Source organism: Tetranychus urticae, chromosome 3 (assembly GCF_039701765.1).
Source record: "Tetranychus urticae isolate SD_2017Ah chromosome 3, NJAU_TeUrti_SD_1.0, whole genome shotgun sequence".
NCBI lineage: Eukaryota > Metazoa > Arthropoda > Arachnida > Trombidiformes > Tetranychidae > Tetranychus > Tetranychus urticae.
Genome location: NC_142960.1, coordinates 18,988,812 through 19,014,079, shown reverse-complemented (window position 1 = coordinate 19,014,079; position 25,268 = coordinate 18,988,812). Strand labels below are relative to the sequence as shown.

Genomic DNA, 25,268 nt, shown 5'->3' with positions numbered 1-25,268 from the left:
TTTTCTTCTTGTTTTGCGCTTTTCTGCTTCTTTCTGCTTTCCTTTTCTGTCCCTCTTCTTGTCTCAACTTGACCTTTATCATTGATATTTTATAATATAATATCAAAACCATTGTCATTATTACATGTATAAATATACATTGGATGATAAAATGATGACAAGTTAACACGACTTTACAGACAGAATGGTTTAAAGCCTTGAAAAGTTTCCGCTTTTCTTTGCCTTCCAACATTTTTCAAGTGTAATAACATTTTTTTCCTGTTCAACTTTTACTCCTCGATTCGCATTTTATTATCATCATTATTACATTTGTATGTGTTGTTGCTTCTGACAAGATGCTGAACACTGAATATGTTACTGAATATGATAATTTTGTCTTTTGAGCAACTTTTGTTTTTCTTTTGTAAAGTTAAATTAAATGTTGGAACAACTTTTTTTTGCCTTTTGGATACATTTTTCTGACCAACTTGGATCGATCCCGTTGATGGATTTCTTGCCGTGTAATACTGTTCATTTACACATCAATTGTTACCATAATTTATGGTTCAAGTTGAGGTTAACTTTTTTTCTGCTGCTCTAGTTGATCAACTTTCGTTGCGTTCAGTTGATCATTTCCTTTGGTCTGTTCATTGTTGGAGTTGAAACTTATTCTTGTGACACTGAAAAGTGACGGAAAATGGGTGTTGATTAGGAAAAGTAAAGTCTCAAGTGACGAGACAATTTTGGGAAGAAAAAAAGGCGATTTTGAATGTTGAGAGAAAAAATTTTGAACTCAATTGTGATTAATAAAGGAAACAAGTCGAGTCAATCAACTGAATCTAGATCCGTCTGTCAGCTCATAACAAGCATTTTCACCAAGCATCACAATCCATCAATCACGGATGGTTAAATAATATCATTGTTTGACAATAATTAAAACTTAATAGCAAGTTGAAGTGCAACAAGATCAATGTTCATCAATCCAATGTAAAGACAGAAACTGGTGCAAAAAAGAATCGCTTTTAATTCAATTCTACCAACCTAAAGATTTGCTGGATCGCGAATCTTGAAGTTTCCAAAACTCTTGCAACTTCCACAAAGCCACAAAAGCTATTCAAGTTGTTTCCATCGACAAATCGAATTGAAATTTGCATCGAAAATGAAATGCCAACTTGCAAGAGAAGCTTGAGTTGTCCCTTCAAGGAATGTTGTTTCATTCGCTAACATTCGCTTTAACAATTCGCCCATGAATACTGAAGAAAGAATTCATTTGAAGTACTGAAAGGTTTCGATTGCGAGTTTTCTGTTTCCTTCTGGCACAAAAGCTATTTGAGTTGACAAATCGCATCGAAGTTTCCATTCAAAATGAAATGTCAAGTTGTGTTAGAAGTTTGAGTTTTCCCGTTAAGTAATGCTGTTTCATGCGCTATCATTTGCTGTGCTGATTTATTGAATGCCTAAGAACGAATCTCTTTCCGTAGAAAGAAATGAAAGGTTTCGATTTCTGTTTTGTGTTTTGTTCTGAAAGGAAATTCGTGTTTTTGAATTGTCCAATTTGCATTCTGTTTGATGTATAAGTTGATGTATCTTTTTGCATTTGCATTTCTGCCTGTTGAATGTGAGTGTAAATTGAAATATGATAACAATGAATATTACATTTGAATGCAAATTTGTTATTCAGATTTATTTAAATGTTAACCTTTTCCTTTGCATTTCATGTTTATAGAGGCAATCCAACCCTTTTAGATGTTGAATAAAAAGCAAATTTATTCAATCCTTTCAACTTTGACTTGCGCAGGCCACTTTTATATTAACATTTTTATTGCATTTTAAATGTTTTATGCAAATGTTAAATTTGTTAAACTGAACCATGATTGGCTTGTGGTAAACAGGGTTGTTACAACATTCAACAACCATGAAACATTAAATATGCTTCTATTGAAACATTTCATGAATGGATAATTTTGTGCGTTTAAAAAAAGGATGAAAAATGAATCTCGGATATAAGCTGTTCTGGTTTCATGGAGATGAACTTGCTGTTTAACCAAAAGAGCAAAAGATAAACCATAAAATCTCATGTTTATACACTTATCGTCACACAATTTAATGCCTGAAAATGTTGCAAAATTAAATTTATTTCAACATTTTTTCCCTATTTTTCAATCGAAAAGCTTGGATTACACTTTTCTTCCGCTTCCGATTTTTCATGTTCTTTGTTCAAAGATTTTCTTTGAAACTGTTTCACTTTGATTCTGCAACAATTCATCTGTTCGATCATTTTTTTCTCAAGATTAATGTGCATTCACTTTCCGGGTGAATTTGAATTTGAATTCAAATTGCGTCCATGAACTGAGAATAGAACCACAATTCAATTTAAACATGAGCCACATTGTGTTTAGACTCGAAGAGTGTTGAACAAAGTTGCAGGTTGAATGGAAAAAGACATTTTTCTTTTCACCCAACAACAAATCAATTGAAATTGAATAATTTTGTCAAATTACTGAACCCGAGATAGGCATTGAGTAATGATAATGATCAGAACAAAAGATGATCAAACGAGAGTCTTGAAAGAGAGCAGAAAACTCGAGCAAAAAGACTTGGATTAAACTGCCAAACTGCATTTGCAAAACATAAATACAGTCGAATGTCCGTTTTCCCAGACCCACAGATAACTCAAGTTTAATGGACATTTCCAAGCCATTTCGTGTTCTCAATGTTATACAAGCAATACAAAGATGAGTAAAGTTGATGCTAATAAACATTCAATTAAATCACATTCAACTCGCAAGCTTCAAACCAAACAAACTGGGATTCAAGTTATAAGCAGAGTTTTGCATTATTGTAACAAAAAGTCAACACTTGAGACAAATGATTGTTCAGTTTAAATGGTAATTCAATGTAAAGTTTCAAAATGTTTAAAGCTGAAACTCTGTTGCGATTTCGGTTCAAGTTTTGCATCTTAAGCTTAACTCGCTTAACTAATTGATCATTGGATTGTTTTGCACTCCGGTAACACGAAATGATTAACTCTTAAGACAATTGGTTGTTTGATAGTTTACTTTGCCTAAATGTTTAGCGATTTTCAATCTTTTAGTTTGACTAAAAGTCTATTGATCATTGGGTTATTTTGCATTAACAAATCAGTTGGAACAATCGATGTCTGAGTCTATTGTTTTTCGACTTGTCGATGTTGTTATCAGTTCAGCTTTCGAATCATTTGCTATCATAATCTGTTTACTTCCTTGGTTGCTTTCCACGTGATCTCAGCCCAACTTACCAACATATTTTCTGGTCGCCTAACAAAATTTGACCCAAAACATGACAGCAATTACAATCCATTGGAACCACGTTTATGTTTCACTCTATGTTTCCTCAACAAAACCTAATTTCAATGCGATATTCAGTTTAACATATGTGACTATTTTATATGTTGCCCTCATGTTTTACAGAAGGAAGCGGAAAAATTGTTGAAATTTATTCAAATTAAATTAAATGCTTTAGGCTTTTCCAATCATCAATTTTCCCTGATTATTCAGACACAAGAAAAAGGAAAATGTTTGTAAATGTTTGATTCTCACCAAGCATTTGTTTGTCCATCAATTTTCATTGCAAATTCATTTGTTTATACTCTTTCAACTGATTACAATTGTAAAGTCCAGCAAAAAGAGACTGAACAAGAAGAAAAGGCAAAAAAATAAAAATAAAAATGTTTACCAAATCTGATTATGGAAAAATATTGTTAACTTAAATTGAATCAAAGGCAAAGTAAAAGCTCGAGCAACTCCAATTGTTGAATAGTAAAAAGTAAAATCAAATCTGACCCTTGCTTCAATTAACATGATATCCAGTTTAAGCAAATAAGGGAAACAAACTAATGAAAGTTGGTCAAGAAAATGATGAAAAATGTAGAGAGAAGAAGAAAAGTCATAAATTTCATTTAGAAACCAATTCGAGTGTTAATGTCTTGTTGCCCTTGCCCAAGTCAATTAAAGACAGACTGACCAACTGCCGGTAAAGGGACTTTACCACCTCAAGGGAATGCACTGGGAGTAAAGTAAACAAAGTTGTATGCAAAAAGGACGCCAAAATGAGCACATTTAAAAGCGAAAACTAAATAAAGTAAAAATGCAAAATTGAAGGGAAGTGAAGCCAAAACAAGGTTAAGGTTAATGATTGATCCTCTTGCTTCCACCTCTTCCCACTGGCCTGATGCCCTGCTACTGTCCCTCGAATGCTACCAACAAGAATCAATAATTCGCTCTTCATCTTTTCTTCCCTCAACATTGAAACAGCTATTATTAGATGAACAATTTGAATAATCAGTTGTTTTCCTGCAACATTGTATTAACATTTAACAAATGAAAAATGCTTCGATTTCTTGTTGCTTTGCACTTGAAAACTCGATCAACCTTTGCTGGTCACAACTCGATTTTACCTTAAAGGCTAACATTACATTTAAACGGCTTTTCCATTTTATTCATGAAGAGAGAAGAACTTTTTTTTGCATTTTCTTTTTTTCCTTTCTGTTCATCAAAACTCTTTCAATTGAAGTTGAAAAATGTAAAAATCTCCAACTGTTATTACATGATGATGATGATGAGTTTACAGTTGGAGTTGATGATCAACATCTTTTCCTTGTCATCTTCACAGCAACAAACAAATGTATAAAAACTGTTGACCATTGCCTAAGGCTTGAAACACATTGCAAGTTACTCACAAGAGTTGGTTTGTTTTGTCATTGAAAAGATGGCAAAGAAAAGAAAAGTAAAGTAAAAAAAAATTATGATAACTGGGAGTTGAAAAGGGTAAAAATATAATAATAAAAAATAAGTAGAGAACTGGAAAGATAAGAAATATGAAATTAGACTTGAAATTTTCTCCTTTTTCTCTTCTTCTTCTCTCTACAGTTAACATGGTAATAATAATCATGTATTACTTTGTAAAATAAATAACGAAAAGTGAATGAAAATTCCATCAACAGAAAAGGGAAATAAATAATAAAAAGTTCAATAACAGGGAAAACGGTTTAAATTGACTGACGATAACCAATTCATACATTTAGTTAACCAAATAAGTTTCAACTGAAATCTTTTCTTGTTCAGTATTTTTCAACTTTTCCCGACTAAATATTCAACCAGCGATAATTTGACTTGTTTATGTTCATCAATTTCAGTGTTTAAGGTTTGTTGAAATGTTTATTAACATTTATCTTTTTCTTTCGGTGAAAAATTTAGAAAAGAAAACATTTTAGAATTGAATTTTCAACTTTTTTCTTTCATGAAACTTGAACAGGGAAAACGTTGAAATGGTCAATTCATCTTTATTATTTGTTAATTTAATGTAGTATCATGTTGACGGTGAAATGGGTTTACACTTTGAATTCAACCCTTTTCTGGTTCATATTGGTGTTTATGGGTTGTTATGGTTCAAGCAAAGGAACTTTAGATTGAAGATTGAAAGTGAAGTCAATGTTTCGTCAAATTGAAGACGAACTGGACTAATCCTGGACTTGTGCTGAACAAATTCAAACTGAGCAGCAGCTTTCGGTTTGAGATTTGTTTGAAAAGGTTTGCTTATGAAAGCCGCTCTAACAAAAGTTTTGTTTCTTCTGCGTTTCCATCATAATGCGAGCAATGAGATTAGACAATTTTTGGACATAAATTTGTGTTCGATTTCGAGTTTCTGTCTACTGTTTAGCAGTTGATTTGGAAATTTTGTGTAAATTGATTTGAACCTTTTGAATGAAATGTTGAAATGCATTATTTTGATTGTTCTGTTGCTTCACAACTTTACTCGATAAACTTGATGATTATCATTAGAGGAAATATTGTAATACTAATGATGATCACTATGCAACCCAAATGAACTGATAAAAAGGTAATAACAAGGAATTTAGTTAACCACATTCCAATAACATTTCATGATAATAAGGGAATCAAAGCGTAATGAATGTAAACCAAATGGATTGTTATTAACCAAAGTGAGGATTCTTATCATCATCATCATCTTTCTTGTCCACTTTGACCAGCCATCAAAATCCAGACTCATCTTTATTTTTCCATGTGAAGAAGAAGAGAAAAAGAGCGAATTTCGCTCAAATGTTTGAAATTATGTGACATCCGTTGTCCATGGCATTCATTTATTCCTAATCAATTGATTGGAGTAAATACAATGGAGTCAAAGGTATCATCTCTTTCATCATGTTCATTATCATGAACCTCTAACCCTATAACAAGAAAGCAAAACCACAAGAAGAAGGTCGCCCAATCGCCAAAAACATTAACACAAATAATCTCTATTGTCATTCCTTCCAATAATCATAAAAACCATGGAATAATGAACATTTCTAATGAGCATCGAAAAATTTGCAATTCCAAAAAGAAGATCGAAAAAAAGAAGAAAAGTTTTCAATGAATCATGTTAGGTGAAAATGAGGCAAAAGATGAAATTGAAAGTTTGGGTCAAAAGATGAGTAAAAATGAATTGCTCGTCATTTACATAACTATATTAAATTGAAAATTTGCGTCCATCAAAACTCGCCTCATCTTTTGGAGCATAAAGTGAATGGATGATAATGAAGGTTCACTTCACCCTCGGACTTTAAAAGCCTTGAGGAGAGAAGAAAAAAGTTTTTTTTCCTCTTTTCTACTTTCCTCATCTTCTGTCCAGAAATGATTGTTCCCGTTGAAGCAAAAGACTGTGACTGGGAGTGTGAAAAGTAAAAGTCAGTGAATATATTTGAACCATTTTTCTTGCAAATTTAAAATTATATTCAGATATGGTTAAGGTAAACTCAACAGTTTTTCATCTTCTTCTCTTTTTTTAATATTAAACTTCTATATTCAACTCTAGAGAGTTCAATATTATCAAGTTGAATAATATATATATGGATATGTATTCTGTTTTGTCTATTTCTATTTATTATCAAAAGAAAAGAACTTTTTTCCTTCTTTTCCTGTGAATTTGCTATGCTGCCTGCTGCGGCTGAATATTACCTTAAACTGACCTTCATGGTGATGATGGTGAAAAGTGAAAATGAGAATGAAAATATTGGAATATGTTTCATCAGATTTATTCGTCGAGAATTGAACATTCGTTTCCCTTGGAACATATTATTTCAACAAATTTTTTCCTTTTCACCTTCATTTACAAGTCAAACTCATTTTCACACTTTTTTTCAAATAAATTTTCATCTTTCATCACAAACTTGAAGAGAGAGAAAAAAATGATTTCTTTAAATCTTTTTACTTTGAAAAGTTTTCATTTTAAATTCATATTCAACTTGGAAATGGTCAGAATGGCGAGAAAATGGAGAATTATTTCTCTTCTATTTTCCATGCAAATTGAGAAGAGAGTTTGAAAAAAGTTTCATGAGAAGAGCTTGATGAGTTTCATGAAATTTTGAGAAATTAAAAAGAAAAAGATTGGAGAAAAATTTTGTTGACCAGATTCAGGATGAAATTGTAAACCTTGTAATATAATCTTGATATCAACTCTGATCATTTGATTGTCAATCGAGTTTGAAAAGAATACAAATGAATGCAAAAAATGGAATGAAGGAGAAGATGAAGATAAATGCAAAGAAGATGATAAAAAGTGAAATGATCATTTTGATGGACAAGGTATTAAAATGGGAAAACCATGGAAACATGTATTTCTGTAAAGTGTCTTTCAATCTCTTCTCATCTTCATCCTCATCCTGATCCTCATCTTTTTTGCATTCTCTTCTCATTTTCATCTTCATTCTTCCTCTTCTTTTCCTTTAAATAATGGCCATTAACATCGGCCAACTTCTTGAAGAGCAAATTTTCCTCCTTGCATTAAAAGATGAGTGGACAGTGAGAGAAGCAAAAAAGTGGAATATTTTTTCGATTGATTAAAGTTCTGAAACTAATTTAAACAGAGAAACAAAGTTGACCAAAAAGATGTTCAATATTGATTTTTACATTTTATATTCAAGATTCAATTGTTGAAATATTTTCTTGCAATCAATTCAATGACAATCACGACAAGTATTCAAATATCAACTGTTCACCTCGTTTCTATCGTATTCCCATGTGATATCAGTTGAAAACATGTGGAAATGGAAAGAAAGGCAAAAGAAAGAAAAAACATGTTTCCTAGATTCAGTTTTTGCATTTGGAAAACATTTTTTCTTTAACCTTTACTCTTATATAATATGCAACAACATGGAATGTTTACTCCAAGAGAGAAAAATTTTTCGACCAAAAATTGAAATGAAACTTTTGACAAAGCAAAGTGACCAACATGAAAAAGTGGCAAAACAATTGAAGTAAAATGTTGATAATTTGTGCAGAAGAAGAAGGAAAAGCATTTTTCAACTTTTATTCAAAGTTGATCATGAAAAGTAAATCTCGCCTTAAAGGTCTCTTCACAGCAAAGGCAATCTCATCTCTGGTCAGTGGCAAGAGAAAGGAACAAATTTAAATTTAAATTGAGAATTTGAATCTCATGTTGTTTTTGTCAACAAATTTTCCTCTTTTTTCATCTTTTTTGCTCTTCTTCTCCTCTTCTTTTCCTTTTATTTCATTATTTTCATCAAAATAACTTGATGTAAATTGAAGACAACAACAAAAAAAAGATGATAATACAAAGCATATCAATTGCATTTGGATATTTTGTTGGACTTGGATTTGGTTAAAGAATTTTTTTCCTCTTTTTCTTCTCCTTCTTTCCTTTCAAACATTTGAACCAAATCAATTTTCAATTTACTGTTCTCATCCTCATCTTCAACAGTTAACATATCTTTATCCTTTATCATTTTTACTCTTCAATCTAATATGAAAGGAAAGACGAATTGTCCAAACTGATGATCCATTTTTTTCTGGTCAATTTTGACCTTTCTTTACTATTCTCACCTCATTTACCTGACTTGCTTTTTCCAGTTGTTCATCAAGTTACTTTTTATCTTTCACATGAAAAAGTTCAACAATGAGAAAATAATAGTCTCTCTCTCTCGTCAAAAATCATTTGATTACATCTAACCAAGCTTACAACTCTTCTTGATTGTACTGATTTGTTTCAGAACCAAATCAGTTGAATGGTCAAAATGCAGAACAAGCAATTGGCTGGTCAATTCGGTCAAACCAATTTTTCCTGTTTGCTCTTTTCACAGAAGAAGAAGAAAGATGCTAAAAATGAAATAAACTAATAAAGACAATATGAAATATTTGGACGTCAAGAGAAGCAAATTAGGAAAGATGAAAGAGCAAGGAAAATCATTCAAATTCATAATTATCAATTGAAACAAACAAATGATGCAAAAGTAATCAGTTTAACCTCAACCATTCCAATCAAGTTGAATCAAGATTCAGAGTCAATTGAAGTTCAGTTTGTCACAATAATGAAAAATAACTGAGTCTATCTGTTCAAGGAATGAAATATTAGGATAAATCTTCAATCATTTTGACCAGCATTTTGCTCTCACAGCGATAATGCAAATGAAGACTTGAAACTCTGATCAAAGTGTCTCTTCACTACTCTTTGAATCGGGAATGGAATTGAACAAATGAATTAATCTGATTGATAACCTAAACAGTAAAGTGTTACTTACCCAATTTAATTTGCTGTTGTTTGGCACATTGTTCAAGCACTTCTAAATCAGTCATATTTTGTCTGTTTAGTTTGGTCTTCTTTGGTCAAATTTTTTACGGTCAAAATCCAGTTTCTTTTAAAACTCAAAATTGATAAATTTTGGTTATTCAAAGTAGCGAGAAGGAAAAAAGTGACTCAACGATTTGCACTTTCAACAATTAAACAGTGTCAAGATGACAATTGAACGATTAACAAGTAAACAATTACACGGAAAAGCACAATCAATTTTGTCGAAAAGTGAGGAAAAAAAGAAGAATAAGTTTTGCTTTTTGTCCCGAAAAAATTTAAATCAAAAGACAAAAGCAGCCGATTGTTGAATCACAATTTATCAATGTAAATATTTACGTCTAATTATAATATATTTAAATATCAATCACTTGATTAGCAACAAGCAATATTTAAAACCAACTCAATGAATGGCTGGGAGTAAAGTGATTATGTTGACTTGCCATTGAATCGTTATAAAGGTAAAGTTGACTAAGTTTTGGTAAACAATAATTACGCACGCAAAATGAGGGAAAAAAATATTTGATTATTTAAGATGCAAAAAAGCTGTTGTCAACATTTTGTTTGGTCACTTGAGCTGACATTTTGTTATTCATATTGCAATGATGAAAAAAATTGTTACACAGACAACAAAAAATGGTTGTTACAGTTTCCGATGTTATTTGCAAATCAGAACGGTTAAGAGTGAGAGTGAGTTTACAAGAGTTTAGAGAGAGCCAGAGAGAGAGAGAGGCGAGAGAGGGAAGAGAGAGGATGAAGAGGATGAAGAGAGGAAAAGATGAGAATGAGGAAGAGAGTGAGTTCCCCTGTTGATTAAGGATGATAACTGATTCGTGATTCACTTTCAAAGGAACATTTTTCTTCATCTTCTTCTTCCCCCCTTTTTTCATCTTATTTTTTTTCATTTGTGGGCGGATAAATCATCCAAAATATTGTTTCAACTTACGCATGTGCTAGGACCACCCTTTTTAGTCCACTCAACTCCTCCTGTTTTCATCTTTTTTTATCATTATTATTATTATTTATTATCATATTATAATCATTGAATCCAAAATTCTGTATTCCATGTACTGGCTCCTTCAATCAATTTTCCCATTGTCAGTTTAAATCTTTGAACACACTCAGTTGGCAAATGGTTTACATATTTCTAGAGTATCGCCACCTTGCGGAGAGCACTAGAAATAGATTTAAGCATTTTCTACCGCCTCAATATCTTCGACTTTTGTTTTATCGCGAAAAATGCAAATTTCATTATAATCACGCAAAGATGCGCAAAATTTGTTTACATGGTGTTAGGCTAGGTCACGTTATGTTAGTTATCTCATAACTAAGAAATGCTTTGCTCCATGACGACTCTTTGACTCAAAGTTTAGCCTCTTATCTGATAAACTTTGAGTTGGCAAAACAATTGCCATTTGAATGAGTAAAAGTTAATTTAATAATCACTTTATTATTAACAGTTCAAGTGAAATGGTTACAGAGCTTTAAGTTTATCTTGAAATGAATCATTGGTTATTTTTCATTACAAAATTACCAACCTCTAACTTTCGTTCTTGATTAATGACGCCAAATTTGTTGTGACCTTTGACGGTTTCAGTGACTCGAGTTGTTTGATCCTTAAACTTTTGCAACTAATTTAAATCAAACTAATTGTTTGAATTGATCAAAATTTCCGTTTCATTTTTTAATTTCAACCTTTTTCTCTCTAGTTAATCGACTTTTTGTCGAGTTTAATTGCTAATTATTAAACATTTAATTGAAAGTTGATGAAAATTTGCTAAATGTTTTTTCATACTCGTCATTGAGATTGATTTACTTTTTTTACCTGTTTCTACCGGAAAATTAATCTAAATTGATTGATGAACAAAAAAAAGTAAATGCAACTGAAGTTTTTCAATTTTACTTTGAATATTGTGACAAAAGGTGCTTTTTGATCGTGAAATGAAAAATGGTGGACAAAAAAGTTTTGTATCAATGAGGAAATGTATTAATCAATAATAATAGTTAAGCATTAATAATAAGAATGATAATGATATTAATAGTTTATAATAAAGGCTTGTCCTTGCAGTTTCATGTTGTGTTGAAAATGAAAAGTTAAAGTTCACACAAAATGAAGTTGATGGTTGATTTTTTTATTCTGTGTCATGACAATTAATTATTATTAACAATTATCATTAAATTGTTTTACGATTGACCTTTTCACAGAAAGGAAAAGGGAATCATTTAAATTTTTATTTATAATCGAAGAGGGTCGTTTGGGATTCATGTCATTCTCTTGTCATTGCGTTTGTTCACATTGTTTATCAACAAGGAGGTGGGGAGGGATAAGATGAAGGTGATGGACAACCATTGCCTGGATTGTCCGATGAATTGGGCGGTGGATTGATTCGCTTCTCCTTTTGCCTTCTATTACAGAACCAAACTCGAACCACTTCCTTTTCCATGCAAAGTGAATCAGCCAACATGCTTATCTCTTCGGATGTAGGCTTAGGATTAGAGATGAATGCCTTTTCAAGGGCAACACGTACTGTCGTCTCAATGCTTGTCCTCTTCTTGCGCCTTCTTCCAATGGCATCAGCTGAAGCCTGGGACGATGACATGACTCCTGGATTGGTCAGGGAGGCATCAGCGTCTTTCAACCATCTCTCCAGTAACGGCTTTAATTTGCACATGTTTTTAAAACTCAGGTTAAGAGCCTCGAAGCGACTTATTGTTGTCTGACTGAAATCATTTCCATACAGTTTACCCATTGCCAAACCAACGTCACCTTGGGTATAACCTTAAGAGGGAAAAACAGAGAATCGTAAAAATTTAAATTTAGTTTTCTTTTAATCGAACTCTTGATTTTTCGATTTTTTTTTCGTTCGTATGCAACTTACCCAATTTGATTCTTCGCTGTTTAAACATTTTTGCAAATTGTTCCAACTCTTCTAGATCTGTCATTTCCTCTGGACTTGTTTCTGTACGAGATCGTACGGAAGACAGTTGATGATGATAATGGTTAATCTGATGGGACGAATGATGAGAATTAACATTGTTATTGTTGGCTGTTGTGTTGTTGTTGCATGTGCCATTGTTGTTGGAAGATGAGGATGAAGAGGCTGAAGATGCAGATGAAGTTGGATCGGTTAATCCATTAATACTATGATGATGATGATTAATTAGATTGATTACTTTCTTTTGATTGGTGATCATGTCGCAAGGTGAACCATTTCTTTGGTGATATTTACTCGAACTATTGTTATTGGAATGATTACTTAGGTTGTTATTATTTTTACTATTACTATTATTACTATTGTTATTATTGGTAGAGTTAAAATTGGAACAATTGTTGTTATCATTTGCATCTTCCATTTTAATTTTAACCGAAGATGAAGATGATGTAGATGAAGAGGAAGAGGATGAAGTTGGTGATGAACCATTGAGACCAAGTGATTCTTGAAGTTGCTGCAATTGTTGAGCTGCTACAGCAACTTGAGGTAAAGACATTCCATGGCCAGTTAATGATTGTAAAGTTTGTTCAAACTGTAATCAAGAAAAGGTACAAAGTTTCGATAAGTTTCGAACAGAGAAAAAAATTTTCTTCTTTTATTCAAAAAGTTTCATTTACCTGATTTTGTATCAACATTTGCTGTAAATTTGGAGTCAATTGTCCAGTCGATTGAAGGAGCAACAATTGTTGAAGGTTTTGAAAGTTTTGCTGTTGTTGTTGCAATTGTTGTTGAATCGTTTGGATATCATTCAATGGGAATCCGCTTAAATTTGTTGCGACGGGCGCCTGTTGCTGATGGAAAAAGTTATGGTCAGAATTGGTCAGTTTGGTCGAGTGAAGTATATTTACCTTTACTGTTGATGCTTGTTGCAATTGTTGGGCCAAAGTTGCCGTTAAAAGCAACTGTCCTTGAGCTGCCATCAACTGTGAAAATAGAATGAGTTTTTTTTAGATTTTTGTTGCTTTCAGTTTGGTGTTTGAACTTACCTGGGCAAACTTGTCGATTGGTAAATTTGATCGGGCGACTGCTGCTGCCGCTGCTACTGCTGCTGGTGAGGATAATAAATTAGGTGCTAATGAGTTTAATCCGCGATTCAGGGATCCGCTTGTTGATAGATCACTTGGACTTGATGAACCATTGTTAATGTCGTTGTCACCGTTGCACGAACTTAAATTCAATGATAAATTATTTGCGTTACTGTTGTTGTTACTGTTGGTTCGATTGTTGTTTAAACTGGTGCTATTGTGGTTATTTGGATTGATTAAATTTCCATTCATTGAGGAGTTGGAAGATAAACTTTTGAAACCATTCATTGATAAATCGGTTCCACTTGGAGATGATCTTGAATTTGTACTGGACAAACTTGAACCAGTGGTTAAATCAGTTCCACTTGAACCGCCTCCCTTAAGATTCAATGGAATACCCTGTAATTGTTCTAATTGGTGTAAATTGTTTGCCACTGCGGCTGCTGCGGCTGCTGCTGTAGCTGCTGATGATAAACTTGGTGAGGGTGAAGAGGATGAATGTTGATTGTGATGAGCTGGCTGGCTGTGTTGATGGTGATGGTGATGAGGGTGATGAGAGTGTGAATGGTGAAGGGAAGAGGCTGACGATGTAGGTGGTGGTGAGGATGACATTGCGAGGGGAGATAACGGTGAATGTGAGTCTCGTGAAGAGGTAGGCGATGACATTGGTAACTGGCTTGGGTTCATTGAGGTTGACAGGGATGATGATTTCATGTTGGTTGGGGTTGTTGATGTTGCGGTTGAGGGTCGATGTGAAGGGGACGAGGATGAGGTTGGTGATGCAGTGAACACACTTGACACTGGGTTAAGGATAACACGACTGGCTGAATGAAGTGAAGACAGGTTTAAAGTTCCATTTGAATTGTTGTTACAATTGTTGTTTCTATTGTAATTGTAGTTGGGTGATATGAGTGTTGAACCTGTTGGAGGTGGTGTTGAAGTGTCCATTGAATTGTCTCCCATGGTCTGAGAAAAAGAAAATGATAAAAATGAATCAAAATTAAACAGAGTCCAGGTTAGCTTTGAAAATTTTGGTGGACAGCCAAAAAGGAAGAAAAAAAAGATTTCCAAAAAATTCTTACCAAATTAAGAGATTTCTCTGAATCCATTGAGTCACAATCATCTTCTGGTTCAATATCATCCATTTCTGAATTATCTGAACAATAATTAATTGGTTCTTTGTGGTGTCCATTATGAACGTTATCAGCCTTATCACTCATCCTGTAATCTTCATTCATCATGGAGGGAACCTTTGATTGAGAAGATTCCTGTTGTTTAATGAAATACAATTGAACAACCATAATGAATGAACAGCAATTAATCAGATTGAAAATGTTAAACAAAACACATAAAAAAACAAAACAAAACAAACCGCAAAGAAACAACGAAAAAAGGTGACAAAAAGTGCTTAACCTTTTCCAATTAAACCAAATCTAATGACTAGGAAAAGAGTGAAACAAGATTTTCAATTAAAAATCAACTTCTAAATGTAATTGAAAAAACTGATTGATCATAATCACTCGACTAATCATTAATCAGCAATTTAATCAAACAAATTGTGACACTTAATGATTAGCATTTAAAATTGTGCAAAGAAGTTGAAAGTGAAAACAAAAAATGGAAACAAAATGTTACCTAATGAATGATTAATTTGGAGATAAAGTTCTGATTAAATTGTGATGTAACAACTATTTTAATCGTCGTTGGTTCAATCTAATTTCATCAATGTGATTCAACAAACAATCAAGTTTTTATTCAAAAGTCAATCGCATCTAAAAAAAGCATCTTCAAGATTAATCATGAACAAAAATGATGTAAATGCTGGTAAAGATAGTAAAGTGATGCGAATGGATCAAAATTAAGAAATGTTTTCATGCTGTTGTCTGAACAGTCTGATAATCAATCGAGTTTATGATAAGAGCATTTTTGAAATGATAATGTATTAATAGAGATGAAGATGAATAAAGGTGATAAAAATGATTCAGTTTCCTTTTCAATTCAGTCGATTGTCAAGAGAATATTTGACTTGAAATAGAAACTTATATTCAACTGAACAACCTTTTCTTTTGATTGGTTCATCATAATGATGATGAGAAGGGTGGAAATGAGGAATGAGGAACCATGAGAATCACCGTAAGATTTGATTTTTTCTTCTTCTTCTTATATATTCTTCATTCCCAGTGTTCATCTCCATTCTTTAAGAAGATTTCCTTTGTAAGATTTATTAATCATGAAGCATTTTTTTAAGGATTGATGTGCTCTGAATTATACAAGAATGAAATGCAGGCAAAAAGCTTATCTAGAATTGTTTCCTTCTCGAACTTTTTTTTCTCCTCTTTACTCTCTCTCTTCATTCGGTGGTTGTTTTGTTCAAGAGTATGATGAACATGATGAAATTGATGAAAATGATAGGAAAAGATGGTGATTGTGATCAAGATGAAATGAAGCACAATTGATTTTCGTAAAGAGAATTTTTTCTTCTTCTAAAATGAATCAAACAGAAAAGAGATTGAAATTGAAACCATTGAATATGAACAAATTATTACATGAATAACGTTTCCATTTATTTGGAATAAAGAAAAGTGAAATTTCCAAAATTCATGAATTTCTTTACAGATGAACTTGAAAGACAATCGAAAAGGAAAATTTCTGAAAATTTATCAATTTCGAGTTAACCTTCGAAAACAGTCGAACAAAAGGAAAAGTCGATTTTTTCAATTCTTTCTTTGCGGTTAATTTAAAGTGAAATTTGTGCTTACCTTTGGAGTCGATTTCTCAATGAGATGAGAAAGGTGAAAGGGCGATGAAACTGATTTAAGACCCAGGTTAACTGATTGGTTAATCCGGTTTTTCGGTCAACAATTAAAATCCAAATGGAAATGCGCTTAAATCCAAATATTGGCACTTGAAATGCACACAACAATAAACTGTAAGCAATGAGATGAAACGAAGTTGAGTTTTAGAACGAAAGTTTTGACCAAAATTTTGCACAAAAGTTTTTCGATTTTCAAAAGTTCGGCTTTTGTTATCTTTGGAAATTGAGTAAACTCGAAAAATTCAGTTGTCGAAAGTTGAATCACTAAGTTGAAGTTGAATGTACTTTTTGTTTTCCAGTTCAAGACTCTTATGAAAATGTGCTGATCGATTGAAAGTTTAATAATAAAAGGAAATTTGTAATTTGTTAGATTCTAGTCGCAATCAAATTACGAGATTTTCAATTAATACTTTTTATTCAATGAGCTAAAAGTGATTAAAAATAGACCAATCAAGTGTATGATGTGATTCCAAGTGCATAATAATAATAATCATCATCATTGGTTATAATCATGATTATCATCATTTGTAGCTCATCATCAAACTTAGCTTTTTAATAGCAATATTTAATGTTAATAGAAAGCTCACTTTTTGCACTCAACTTGAAGAGCAACTTTGAATAATTTTGCTTTTCTTTTCAATAACTTTTGTTTCATTAGGAAAATGAAATGAACCTTTCAACGGAAACTTTGGTTGACCGGCAAAAGGTTTCATCGGTCTGTCCCTTCAATTATCATCGGTAAAATGGCCAACTCATTGACTTTATTACCATGAAAGTCATGAGCCATCAAATGACATTTGAAGGACTTTTGGAGCAAATTTCGAATAGAACTTTTGATTTAGAATTTTTTCATGTTAAAATTTTATTCCATTGAAACAAATATCTAATACTTATGGATTAAAATGGCTTCAGGGTAAAGTCATTTGATTGCCCATTCAGGATCATGTAAAGAGAAGCGACGACAAAATGATTAGAAACATTGACAGAATTTTCTAGTTGAATTTTTCCAGCAAATCGACTTTTCTCTTTTCCACATTTTCTTCAATTCAATTCACCTTTTCAGGGAAAGAAAGAAAAAAATTGACTGAATTTAGACAAAAGAATAAAACATGAAAATTCTCATGCATATTGAATTTGGTGTAAAAGATGAACCAAGGTAAAGTTGATTGAAGCATGAAAATGAAAGTAAATTAGATTTCAAAGTCAATTTGAATATCATTTAAACATTTTGGTCAATCATTTGAGGTTTGAACTTTCCCATTAAAATTCAGTTGCGAATTTTTATCAAAAAAATTCATATTCGCTTTTGTAAAGCAAAAAGCTAAAAACACATTTTCACCATGAAAAGAATTTCGGCGAAAATGGAAAAAAAAGATTTCAAATTACATACCAAAGATGAAACTAAATGATTCCAATTGCATTAATAGATAATCAGTTTGAATAAAGGTTAATAAATCACACAATTGATATAATTACAGTTGATTACATCATGAAGTAATTGAACTTTTTAAGGTTAAACTGATTGGAAAAGTTAGACAAAAACTTGGTTAATCCACGAGTTTTTCAGGTTAAAATGAAAGTTGTGATTCTGAATCAACAGATTAATGTTGATTAAAAGGTGGTAAAGCTGAATGATGTTCAACTGATTGGTTGAACATTAAAAGGTGCAAATGCAAGTTGTGACTATGAAAATGTTTGATGATTAATTGAATGAGATTGTAATTTATTGGTTATAATTTTCAATTGATCAATATTATCATCATCATTCGCTAACGGAATCTAATTAAAAGTCTCAAAATTTCCTAATTGTCATTCTGTTAATTATAATAACAATAATTGTGAATGATATGAAACGTTACCTTGACAGTGAAAATAAAAGTTACGCCAAGATAACAACAAAATTGTGACTCAATTATAAACTCCAAGGTTAGATGTTGAGATAATGCTACATTAATTGGGAAACAACCAGATTCATTATGATAATGTATTTATGTATAAGGTTCAAAAGCACCTTACAGGGAATAATTTTAGCCATTAGATGATTCGCCTACAGAATTTAATTTAACCATGTTATGCTTATGCTAAAACGAGAATCACATAATTCAACCCAACGAATATTAATATTCTGTCTAATTAGTCCTCAGATTTTCTGACAACGAAAAGTTACAAGTTTCGAATTAATTTCAATGAAAAAGTTGCAAAACTTCAATCATTGACCAAACGATATTCAAATATGAAATCTTTGAAATCTAATTTGTTTTCATGTGCCAATCAACATTATCTTTGTTCATCTTTCACACCAAATTCAATATGCATGCGAATTTTCATGTTTTATTCCTTTTCATTTTTTGTTCTTTTACTGAAAAGGTGAAATGAATTGAAGAAAATGTTGAAAAGAGAAAAGTTGATTTGCTGGAAAAATTGTGATTCAACTAGAAAGGAGCATCTGCGAAATCGCCTGTTCTCGAATTTTTCTGTAATGTTTTTTTCAGACACGAGATTTTATGATTTCTGATTTCGATAACGCAATCTATTTTCAAGTACTAAAGACAGCCAATTCTATTCATGATCCATGTAATCAAGGATGCTGAATAATATAGTCAAGGTTTTATTTGTGAAAAATCACCAACAGGGTGGAACATTGTGAAAAACTGAATTGAAACATGGATTTATTAGTGTATTTTGATATACTTTTGAGATGCTGTCTAAGCCAGCTGATTGTTGGCGAAATAAATATAACACAGTACACTGAATAATATGATGTGATTGATTTGCTATTCAGTAAAATTTAACGAAATTCACGTTTCAGTTTTCTGAAATTTTCACTCTGTTTGGATATTTTTTCAGATATGAAACCATCACCATATTATTCAGCATGCTTATGGGTTATGAATAGAATTGGCCTGAAATTGCGACTTCTTTCAATTAGATTCAAAGTACCTTTAGCTCATTGAATCTCACTATCTTTATAAGCATTTGAATAATTTTTCTTGAAGATGCTTTTTTACGCGTTGTTAACTAACTTGTGAGATGAAGATAGGGAAAACGAGCAGAACGCGATGGCGCCACAAACAATCCTTTTTAAGGAGTTATGCCAAAAATTTTACTTTCGCGTCAAGAGTTGGGACTAAGAGCGTGGATAATAGAGAAGGAGCTGAAACTCATTTTCACCGATAAAAGTTAATAGTGAACATGTTTGATGTTTCAACAACAGTCTTCTAGATTTCGGCCATAGGTCTTAAAATTTTGGGCCTGAATATTTCAAGAATGTTAGCACCTATTATACAATCATTATTCTTGTACCAATCATTAGATTTTATTTTATTGTGCCTTAATATCATATGACTGAATACTGAAGAACATCTGAGCTAATTCATCAAATAATGAATATCCTTCTAACACATAAGATTTGTGTTTGAGTAAACATTCACCTTTATAAATCAATATAAGTCAATACCTTTATAAGTATCAAATCCGACAAAATAAGTAATATAAATGAATAACTCATTTTGTAGAATCTTGAATGATCTAATATTTCAAAATATCACAGCACATAATAAAATCTAATGATCGGCAAATTGATCTGATTCTCGAAATATTCAGGGCTGAAGTTTTAAGGCCGATGGTCCAAATCTAGAAGACCATTGTTGAATTGAAAAAAGCGTCCGATCAAACAAGTTCACTAATAACTTTTATCGGTAAAAATGAGTTTCAGTTCATTCTCTATTATCCTAGTCAAAAGCGAATAACTTTTCAGTAAATCGAAGTGACCTCTTGTACAGAAGCAGAAAATTTTATTTCCCGGAATAAGTATATTCTCTGGTTGCCCATCAAAAGTTACATGAGAGAAATGAGTTTTATGGAAAAAAATTGTTTACTTTTTTTGTCATTTCTTCATCTCTTTCCTTGTCTCTTTTTCGCTGCTAACTCCCTCTTTTACTGATTCTTTTAACTTCTTATCGCTCTTATCTATAGCTCTCATTGTCGTACTCTCTTGTTATACTCTTTGCTTTTCAATGAAATAACTTGATATTGAATCACATTGATTAAATTAGATTGACTCAACAGTGATTAAAATAGTTGTTACATCACAATTTAATCAAAACTTTATGGCAAAATTAATCATTCATTAGGTAACATTTTGTTTCATTTTTTTGTTACTTTTCAATTAACAATCGATTTTCGTAAAGAAAGCATTTTTTTTCTTCTAAAACGAATCAAACAGAAAAGAGATTGAACAAATTATTACATGAATAACGTTTCCATTTATTTGGAATAAAGAAAAGTGAAATTTCTAAAATTGATGAATTTCTTTATAGATGAACTTGAAGACAATCGAATAGGAAAATTTCTGAAAATTTCTAAAGTTAACTCGAAATCGATGGTAAAAGTTGACAGATAGTTGACAGTCGAACAAAAAGAAAAGTCGATTTTCTCGATTCTTTGCGGTAAATTTAAGTGAAATTGTGCTTACCTTTGGAGTCGGTTTCTCAATGAGATGAGAAAGGTGAAAGGGCGATGAAACTGATTTAAGACCCAGGTTAACTGATTGGTTAATCCGGTGTTTTCGGTCAACAATTAAAATCCAATGGAAATGCGCTTAAATCCAAATATTGGCACTTGAAATGCACACAACAATAAACTGTAAGCAATGAGATAAGTTAAATGTTGATAAAAGTTGAAACGAAAAATTTTGACGAAAATTTTTGCACAATTTTTTGTTGTCGATTAACTTGGCCTTTTGTTTTGAGATAATTGAGTAAACTCGAAAAAAATTTGAAAGTCAATTGTCGATTAATTTGAAAAGTTGAATCACTAAGTTAGTGATTCAAATGCGAAAGAAAGAAACGTTAACCAAGTAAAAGGCAAGTGAGATGAGAGTGATGAGAATGATGATGAAGGAGCAAATGATAAAATAAAAAACACACTCAAAAAGGGGGTCAAAACTTGTTTAACTAGTAAACGCTCAAGAAGTTTAAGAAAGAAGGCGGAGAAAAGGAAGAAATGGGCAGTTTCAAAGTTTTTTTTTTCATTTTTCCATTTCTTCTTCTTCTCGCCATCATCATCTTCATCTTCATCTTTTCTTCTTTCCCTTAATTTAATGTGAAAAGCATGAATACTGAAACCTGAATGTGAGTTGCGGCTCAACACAACAAAATAAATCATCAAACTATTTATGCATTTAAACAGGTAACTAAAAAAATTGATATAAATCTGAAGAAGAGAAAAGTTCTGTTTAGTTCAATTGATGACAGATTTTGCATCTTCTTCTTCTTCTTCAATTATTGTTTACCTTTTACTTGTTTACATGTCGACGTTTTATTTAAACGCAAATGACCTCATTTTGTTGTTTACTTTGTCCAATTAATTAGTTGATGATAATTGAATGTAATTAACGATTCAACTTTTTTTATTTTACCTTCTTATCGTTTCTGCAACTTTGAATATTAATTGAATTTTAAGCGACTTTTACCTTTTATTAATAGTACATATTGAAAGCAGCAAAAAGCAAGAAAAAGATTGATTAATATTGCCATTAATTTTCCAATAAGATTCTGTTTCAATGTTTCTTCAGTTTTTTGCAACTTTTTCTTCTTCTTCTCCTGAAGTAAAACTTGAAACTTCGAATCAACTTTTGCAACTTTTACTTTTACTGCGCTCTTTACCTTTCCTTTTCCTAGTGTCAATAAAGTCGTCAGTTTTTTTGTTTCAATGAAAAACTTGTAACCTTGACAGAACAACAAAACTCCTACAAAAAAACGTTTGACCGTACGCTGAAGGTTAAGCTTGGTCAACAAGGTTGAAGGTGAACATTGTCAGGCAAAAAAAGAAGAAGAAGATGGAAAAAGATAAGATAAGATTTGAAAGTCGATTTTATCAGTTGTTCAGATTCTCTGGTTTTACAGTCACAAAACTGCACAAAACGGTTCCTTGTTTGGATTCAATATTCACTTTCTTGTCTTCTTCTTCTTTTACCTTTCCACCCTTGGGCATTATTGACCATTTACACTCACTTAACGAAAGTGCAAGAAGTGAAGAGCCGAAGAGAGAGAGAAAAAATTGGCCAAAATTTCGTAGCAAAATAGAACAATTTGAATTTCCATTTTGAGGCAACTTTTTTTTTCTCTTCTCTCGCACTCAAACTTTGAGTTGCAACAATTTAAATGACCGAAAATGCTCTAAAAGTTGAGGATGGAAATTTCATTAAAGAATCAATTAATTAGTCAAAAGCAATTATTTTCTGGGCAATTTCATGAAGTACAACTTTGCAAGATTATGATGATGATGATGATGGAGAGAAAAGTAAACCCGTAAAGGTAAACTTGATTAAGATCATCATTTGCTTCTGGGTTACCTTTTTTCAGCTTCAAAATGTGTTTTTAACTCCAAAAAAACCAGAATAAATTAAGTTTATTGCTGAGTAAAGAGAGTCAGTTTGAGAGAGAAAAATTATTTTAACAAAATATCTGTTTGAATTTTATTTATCTATCTTCAGTTTCTTTCAGTTTTTCTCATCATCATCATCATCATCATTTCTTTCAAGGATAAATACAGTCTCTTGGTTCTTTTGCTTTTCTCCCCTGATTAAGCTAATCTAACAAGATTTATATTAATGAGATGCATTAATCAATGCTTTAATTGTATCCATGTTTCAGTTTTTTTTAATACTTGCTTTGCTTGCTTTATCTAACAAGTTCAACTCTCAATAAAATTGTTCAACATTAAAGTTGAACAGTTGATAAATATTGAATCACAAATCATTGACATTTTGTTTCAATAAAAAAAATTGATTCAACTTTACTAATCTTCAACAATGAAATTTAAAACTGCCCGCAAGCACAAGGCAATTATCATTATCAACACTAAACGTTTATTCAGTTTAACATTCATGGTTGGATTTGCAAAGTGAAAATGCTGCAAGTCTCAACGAAAACTCTACGAACGATAATCATCTCTTGATAGAGTTCAATCAACTTGTCTGCCTTTGCATTGCTTTTTGCATTGGTTTATCGCCGTTTTTCGAGCTTTAACATTCTGTAATATATTTTCAAATATGTCTGATTTGGAATAATTTTTCAATGTTTCTTGTTCAGATCAATTTCAGTGGCAAATAGAGTGAAAATTGTTTTCAAGTTTATCATCAGATTATTTGGCACTTTTTTTCTGTGCAATCGAAAAGTAAATGAATGTATGAAAAAATGTTGATCCCAATGATAAGTTTAGATAAAACTTGTTCATTATCAAGAGTCACAACTTTGACTTAAGGTTCAACTGTCTGGGTTGCCTAACAAGACGTGAAAGCTGTGAAGTTGTAAATCGTTTCATCGGGTTATTTTCATTGAAAAAAAGTTAATGCAGACACATTTGATTTTATCCCAACAAACATTTTGCAATCTTTCAGTTTTTTAACTTTTTAATCACAAATCCTTTTACCAGATAACTCATAAGGTCAAATTGATTATCTCAAACATTGTGAATCACAAGTGAGACACGAGTTGAAGCTTCTTTCGGGTAATCTTATCACACTTCACGCTTCTATCTTTAACCGATCAACAGCCATTTTCATTCAAAATTTTCGGTCTTTACCGAGTTTCCAAAAGTCCCGGCAAGAGTTGTCTTTTCTTTGTAAGGTACCAAGTCACTGGAATCGGTTTATCGGATTGGATCATGATAAAGCACCGCAACTCATGTGGTTCTCAGTGCCCTTATGGAAACCCTTGAAAATCTATGTTAGAGATTATAACTTTCCCGTTAGATCGACCCATATCCGAAACAGGTCAATCAACTCGATAATCGTAGAGAAACTTTCTCATCTCGAGTCAACTCGCTCTTCATCTTGAATCTCTGTTTACACAAGACTCGTCACTTTAACAAAAACTATCAACTGAATAATCGAACAGAAATCGATTTAAAATCGAAACATTTCCCATTCGATGTAAACAAATCGTGATCAACTTTACCTTTAACCTTACCAATGCAAGGTAAAAGGTTAAATATGTTTCGCAACAGAGACACAAACAAATCGCAGCAACTCACGAACAAAGGTAATGAGAAAGGTAAATATGTTGATCCATTGCCTTGAAGGAATGAAATGATTATCTTAAAATGATTAACTTTAAATAGTGTTAAGGTGTGTTCCAATAATAATGATGATATTAATATAAATACATTAATAAAGCAGAAAAGGAAGTTTTTAAAGCATCATAAATATGAATGGCAACTATTATTTTCCTAAATATTAAATACTCTGAGGCCCATGAATAATATCATTTGGCGAAGAAGCTAAACGTTTGCTTAACCATATCTTATGATAATATCATTATTCCTATTAAGAATATTAGTCTTTTTTTTGTTCTTCTCCTTGCGCTTATTCAACTTATCAGAAGAAAAATTTTTGTTATTTTTGTGGTTTCCATTTTAAACACACCTTTTCTCTTACCTTTAACTTTACCTCTCATTTTACTGGCCATAATTAATCGATCAACAACAACAACAACAACAGCAAAAACGAATCAACATTCTCTTTCTTTCTTGCTCTCTTTTGCTCTGAATTTACTCCAAACGATTAACAATTAAGATTAACTAATAACACATTCTGAATACTAATAACACTCAACGACCAATGAAGCTGCACCAAAGCAAAATGCATCTCATAATGAATATATATTATGGAAGAGAAAGTTTGCCTTCATCGATTGAATTAATTGAATTTGCTCATTGTTGATGTAATTTATTTAACATCACATTTTGAATAGTTTAGCGTTTTTTGTTTTTTTTCAGGTAAAAAATGTGAATGAAAAGCAAACAATTTTAAAACAATTGCTGCATTTTTTG

At 31.8% G+C, this 25,268-nt stretch overlaps 2 protein-coding genes across 13 annotated transcripts in view; both read right to left on the bottom strand.

Moving 5' to 3' along the window:
* Window positions 1-10,286, bottom strand: part of LOC107363235 (uncharacterized) — a 38,996-nt gene extending 28,710 nt beyond the window's left edge. The window contains exon 1 of one of the 2 annotated variants that reach the window (XM_015930431.3): window positions 9,554-10,286. In XM_015930431.3, the coding sequence (XP_015785917.1) occupies window positions 9,554-9,608 (55 nt within the window). In that variant the 5' untranslated portion in view covers window positions 9,609-10,286. The remainder of the gene's footprint in view (window positions 1-9,553) is intronic. The other variant, XM_089269600.1, reaches the window with a different exon arrangement.
* Window positions 10,287-11,716: 1,430 nt separating this feature from the next.
* LOC107362958 (uncharacterized) overlaps window positions 11,717-25,268 on the bottom strand; it is a 101,770-nt gene continuing 88,218 nt past the window's right edge. For 2 of the 11 annotated variants that reach the window (XM_015930104.2, XM_015930106.3), the window contains 8 exons: window positions 20,908-21,075; window positions 16,378-16,545; window positions 14,701-14,886; window positions 13,580-14,584; window positions 13,442-13,516; window positions 13,211-13,384; window positions 12,480-13,125; window positions 11,717-12,379 (listed from right to left, as the gene is read on the bottom strand). In XM_015930104.2, coding sequence (XP_015785590.2) covers window positions 11,904-12,379; window positions 12,480-13,125; window positions 13,211-13,384; window positions 13,442-13,516; window positions 13,580-14,584; window positions 14,701-14,859 — 2,535 coding nt within the window. In that variant the 5' untranslated portion in view covers window positions 14,860-14,886; window positions 16,378-16,545; window positions 20,908-21,075 and the 3' untranslated portion in view covers window positions 11,717-11,903. The other 9 variants (XM_089269593.1, XM_089269594.1, XM_089269591.1 and 6 more) reach the window with 9 other exon arrangements.